This window comes from Otolemur garnettii, unplaced genomic scaffold (assembly GCF_000181295.1).
Source record: "Otolemur garnettii isolate 467f Iridium unplaced genomic scaffold, OtoGar3 scaffold00060, whole genome shotgun sequence".
Taxonomy (NCBI): domain Eukaryota; kingdom Metazoa; phylum Chordata; class Mammalia; order Primates; family Galagidae; genus Otolemur; species Otolemur garnettii.
The window spans coordinates 11,235,119-11,239,499 of record NW_003852455.1 but is presented as its reverse complement, the minus strand read 5'-3'; the positions used below and the strand labels follow the sequence as shown (position 1 = coordinate 11,239,499).

The window sequence follows — 4,381 nt, the reverse complement described above, 5'->3', positions numbered from 1 at the left end:
AAAAAACAAAAATAAAGACTCTGTAAGACAGCAGATTGACTCTTTGTTTTGGTCCTCAGTGCAGTTAGTTAAATTTGAATAATTTAAAATTCAACAAATAACATTAAAAACAGCAATATTTTGTTTGAATTCTCTTTCTGTACACCACTCTCAAAGTCTAAAAAGGAGATTAAATTATTTTTAATGATCTAAAACAACACATTATCCAGCTTACACAAACCTCAGGAAAGGGTGTTCTTTGTTCTAGAATGGAACAGTCCTCCAGAAAAGTCACCAGATGGCAGACAGCACTACATATAGATAGCTGGAGGGAACAAAAATTGTCTGTGTGGATAACAGAGAAATCTGTAACCTAGAGAAGTTTTAATGTTAAGAATCAGAAACTGTTGTTTATATACATTTTAGGAACAATTGAGACAGAATTGTTTTTTATTAAATGTATTAACTATTCTTAAAATATGAATATGTATACATGTATGTGTGTATTTATGTACATGTTTGTGTTTTCTTGCAAGGGGTGTATGTACTCAGGCCCCGTGTTATTGTATCATCATGGAATACTGTGCCCATGGACAACTCTACGAGGTCTTGAGAGCTGGCAGGAAGATCACACCTCGATTGCTGGTAGACTGGTCCACAGGAATTGCAAGTGGAATGAATTATTTGCACCTCCATAAGATTATTCATCGTGATCTCAAATCACCCAAGTGAGTTCTGGAACTAATTTTTCGGCTATTTGTTTTGTTGTTTTGAAATAAGGAAGTTTTATCAACCACAGTTGAAGTTTTCAGACAGCCTATTTTCAGGTCTGTTGAAATTGGCACAGTGGGTGATTCAATTTCCTATCTTTTGGATTATTGTTGACCTGATTACTTACCTATATGGCACATATTTCCAGGTACTGACAATAGTTTTCCCTTTTGATGCTTTAGATTATACAACTATGAAATTATTCGGCCAGGTATGGTAGCTCGTTCCTAACCCTTTGGGAGGTTGAAGTGGAAGGAGTGCTTGAGAACAGGAGTTTGAGACCAGCCTGAGAAACATAGCAAGTCCTCATCTGTACAAAAAAAAAAGAAAGAAAGAAAGAAAGAAGAATTAGCTGGACATGATGTTAGGCGCCTATAGTTCCAGCTACTTAGGAGACTGAGGCAGGAGGATTCCTTGAGCCCAAGAGTTTGAGGTTACAGCAAGCTATAATGATACCACTGCACTCTAGCCTGGGTAACAGAGTGAGACCCTGCTCCAAAAAAAATTTGTTTTCATTATTATCAGAAGTATTTACTTTCTATCATCTCAGATAATCTATGCCAAACTTTCCTATGTGAAGGCTTGATTTGTTGGTTTCCTATTATGTTAAAAAAAAAAAAAAAACTTAACTGAGTTTCAGAAATGTATACAACAGGATAAAAATGAATCAGAAACAAGCAAGGAAAAAATAAAAATATTAACAAGTAAAACTTGTTATGCCACAGGATTCTGCCATAAGATTCTGTACTACTGTTAGAAGTGGACTATATATTTGGCTTTGACCTTCCTAAAATCTAAGTAGGGGAAGAAATAAGCAGAAGGCTCACAGTGGCCTTTAGGAAAATAAAACTTAACCAAGGGAAGCAGAGTCATTTCTAGTAATCTTCTTTCGGAATGATCTCTTGGCTACAAATACCCACTTTCCATGAAGTGTTTATTCAGTTCTCCAAATTGTATAAAGAAAGAAATTGACAAAATGATATATTTCTGTCTTGCTCCTATTTGTAAGTAATATTTTTATTATTTCTCATCATATTTGGTTTAGAGAAGCACAGGATTAATCTCTTTTTTTTTTTTTTTTTTAGTTTTTGGCTGGGGCTGGGTTTGAACCCTCCACCTCCAGCATATGGGGCCAGTGCCTTACTTCTTTGAGCCACAGGTGCCCCAGGATTAATCTCTTTTCAAAAATATATTTGTGGCTCAATCGGCTAAGGCACCAGCCACATACACCTAAGGTGGCAGGTTCGAATCCCCAGCCCAGGCCCGCCAAACAACAATGATGGCTGCAACCAAAAAATGGCCGGGCGTTGTGGCGGATGCCTGTAATCCCAGCTACTTGGGAGGCTGAGGCAGGAGACTCACTTGAGCCCAGGAGTCGGAGGTTGCTGTGAGCTGTGAGGCCATGGCACTCTACCCAGGGGGATAGCTTGAGGCTCTGTCTCAAAACAAAAAATATATATATTTGTAGGGCCAGTCACTTTGGCTCACACTTAATAATCTTTGCAGTTTGGGAGGCCAACGCAGGAGGATCACTGAAGGCCAGGAGTTTGAGACCAGCTTGAGTAACACAGCCAGACTTTTTTTTTTTTGTAGAAACAGAGTCTCACTTTGTCACCCTTGGTAGAGTGCTGTGGCGACACAGCTCACAGCAACCTCCAGCTCTTGGGCTTAGGCAATTCTCTTGCCTCAACCTCCCAAGTAGCTGGGACTCCCACAGCTACAGGCGCCCACCACAATGCCTGGCTATTTTTTTGTGTGTGTGGTAGCAGTTTGGCCGGGGCAGGATTTGAACCCGCCACCCTCAGTATATGGGGCGGGTGCCCTATCCACTGAGCCATAGGCGCTGCCCCAGACTTATTTTTTATACAAAAAAAAATTGAAAACTTATCTGAGTGTGGTGGCATGTAGTCCCAGTTACTTGGGAGGCTGAGACAGGAGGATCATTGGAGCCCAGGAGTTTGAGGTTGTAGCTATGGTCATGACACTGTTGCCCAGGTAACAGAGAAAGACTCTGTTTCAAATATGAAACAAAACATAACAAAAAAACAACATATTTGCATAGTGCTTTCATGGTTTATGACTTTTTTTTTCTTTTTTTTTGAGACAGAGCCTCAAGCTATCACTCTGGGTAGAGTGCTCTGGCTTCACAGCTCACAACAACCTCCAACTCCTGGACTTAAGCGATTCTCTTGCCTCAGCCTCCTAAGTAGCTGGGACTACAGGCACCCGCCATAACGCCTGGCTATTTTTTAGTTGTAGATCTCATTGTTATGGGGCAGGCCCAGGCTGGATCCGAGCCCACCAGCTCTGATGTATATGGCTGGCACCTTAGCCACTTGAGCTACAAGGCACCGAGCCCATTATTCCTATTTTATATATAAGAGAGACAAGGGCTCAGCCCAAAGTCATGGGCTAGGACTCAAACCCAGAACTTCTAAACCAAAGACTATTGCATCCTACCTCATTAGGCAACGATAAGGGATTCACAATTAATCCTGCCTCTTCTTTGCAAAAGATACAATTCAATCCTTGTCTATAAACTTTAAAGGAAAGTATCATTTATCACCATCATTCTCAGCAATGTTTAGTTCACTAAACAACCCCCGCCTAGCTTTGCCTGAAAATACATTGTCATATAGTGTTCCTTCTCAATGCAGCCTGTTGCTTTTCACACCATAACATATAAAGTACAGGAAATACTTGCCGAAGGCCTCTGAAAATGATCTCCTTTTAACCATCTTGTTCTTGAGAATTAATTTTAGAGGGAAGGAGTTAGGAAATCTTAGAATATTTAAAATCACTTAAAGATTAGAGTAGTAAGTTGGTCTTTCCCTGGGCTAACAATAGCGCTCCCAACCCTGGCAGCCTTGGCCTCTTTGGGTTTCAAGCTAACTTCAGGGAGACCAAGATCAATCTGACTCACTGTAACAAGAGATTTTATTATCTACGTTAAATCTGCAGGGTGTGTGACCCCAACTTTGTCTCAGAAATGTTTTCAGAAAAGTTCCGACATTATATTATCTCGAGTTTCCCAAGTTCATTCCCTCTTATCAGACTTACCACGGCAGAAGAGTAAATCCCTAGAAACACGTCTCTCTTTCTAGGGGCTTATTGCGCTTTCTGACTTTCATGGTGTGTGCTACCTCGACTTTCCAGTTATCTCAGGTATTCCATCATATTTTAATCCTTGTGCATTTTCACTAACACCATTAAATCAAAACTCCTAAATTACATACATTTAGGTATCAGGTGCAAAGCCAGGGTGTTGATGAAGGTATTCTAAAGCAGTTGTAAGACCATGTTGTTTGGTAAATAGAGAGCTTTTGACATTGGGGTGTAAACCCGGCAAATGTGAAATTTCTGGTTCAAATGGAGAAGAGGGGATAGCTTCAGATATTTATTGTTTTGTTTTGTTTTGTTGAGACAGAGTCTCACTCTGTTGCCCCAGGTTAGAGTGCTGTTACATCATCATAGCTCACCGCAACCTCAAACTCCTAGGCTCAGGCAATTCTTTTGCCTCAGACTCTCCCATAGCTGGGACTACAGGTGCCCATCTTAATGCCGGGCTACTTTTTCAATTTTTAGTAGAGACGGGTTCTCACTCTTTTTTTTTTTTTTTTTGGTAGAGACA

The 4,381-nt window shown here is 40.4% G+C and overlaps 1 protein-coding gene across 2 annotated transcripts in view; it reads left to right on the top strand.

Moving 5' to 3' along the window:
• Positions 1-4,381, top strand: part of MAP3K13 (mitogen-activated protein kinase kinase kinase 13) — a 146,865-nt gene that overhangs the window by 105,487 nt on the left and 36,997 nt on the right. For both annotated transcript variants that reach the window (XM_012806923.2, XM_023514858.1), the window contains exon 4: positions 516-707. In XM_012806923.2, the coding sequence (XP_012662377.1) occupies positions 516-707 (192 nt within the window). The remainder of the gene's footprint in view (positions 1-515; positions 708-4,381) is intronic.